General features: G+C 39.7%; 1 protein-coding gene across 1 annotated transcript in view; it reads right to left on the reverse strand.

Annotated features, from left to right (window-relative positions):
* The window catches only part of LOC107579298 (MICAL-like protein 2), a 4,327-nt gene extending 3,871 nt beyond the window's left edge, over positions 1-456 (reverse strand). The window contains exon 1 of the mRNA XM_016265143.1: positions 77-456. Coding sequence (XP_016120629.1) covers positions 77-219 — 143 coding nt within the window. The 5' untranslated portion in view covers positions 220-456. The remainder of the gene's footprint in view (positions 1-76) is intronic.
* Between the last annotated feature and the right edge of the window lie 425 nt (positions 457-881).

Genomic DNA, 881 nt, shown 5'->3' on the forward strand with positions numbered 1-881 from the left:
CAACAACAACAACAAAAAAGTATTGAACAAATTCTGTATCCTAATCAGTGACAATTTAGAGATAAACGACTCTTACATGAGGTCCGGTCTGAACGTGTGGATGAGAGCGCAGAAGGCCAGTCCATCTCTGAAAGAGGTGCTCATGTTGCTGATGGTCACATCTCTGTATCCCTCGCACTGCTTCTTACACCACTGCTGAAGCGCCTTGATAGCCGCCATCCTCTCCAAAAGCCCTCACTTACTGCCAAAACGCACGGCAGAGAGAGTCTATCAAATAACAGAAAGACAAATAAAAGTCATTTGTTCGACGAAATAAGGGAGCTCGGAAGAAAATGAGTGTGGAGACACGGCGGGAAGTCCCAATGAAAGAGTGACAAGAGTTGAAGCGGATATATGAGCTGTAACCGGCGTCTCCTCAGAGCTGTTCGCTTCAGCAGAGCAACCACGGCACCTGTGGAACAGAGGAAATGAAGCGGGAGGAGCCTCAAATCATCAATAATTAAACGCTAATTGATTTTTCAGGAGTATGTTTATAATCGTTATTATATCTGTGTTATATGGCAAGCATGTCATTTAAAAAGGAACTTGTGGAATGTGACGAAATCAAGGCCTACTTTAGAAAAACATTCCTGTTTTGCAGTGCATTTTCAAGTTCCTATCATGTGGGAAACTTAACATCGCCTACTGGTTAAAATATTACATTCAAATTCGTAAGGATAGAAATTGTTATTTTGTCATAAAATCAGAATTAGGTTAAAGCAGCTGAAAAAATGCACTTAAACTATATTAGGCTACTTGCTGTATAGGCTATATCAATCAACACTTTAATTGGTTAGAATTTGCATTATATCTTGGTATTCATAGATAGATAGATAGATAGA

The sequence above is a fragment of the Sinocyclocheilus grahami genome, unplaced genomic scaffold (genome assembly GCF_001515645.1).
Source record: "Sinocyclocheilus grahami isolate Dianchi unplaced genomic scaffold, SAMN03320097.WGS_v1.1 scaffold16338.1, whole genome shotgun sequence".
Classification (NCBI taxonomy): domain Eukaryota; kingdom Metazoa; phylum Chordata; class Actinopteri; order Cypriniformes; family Cyprinidae; genus Sinocyclocheilus; species Sinocyclocheilus grahami.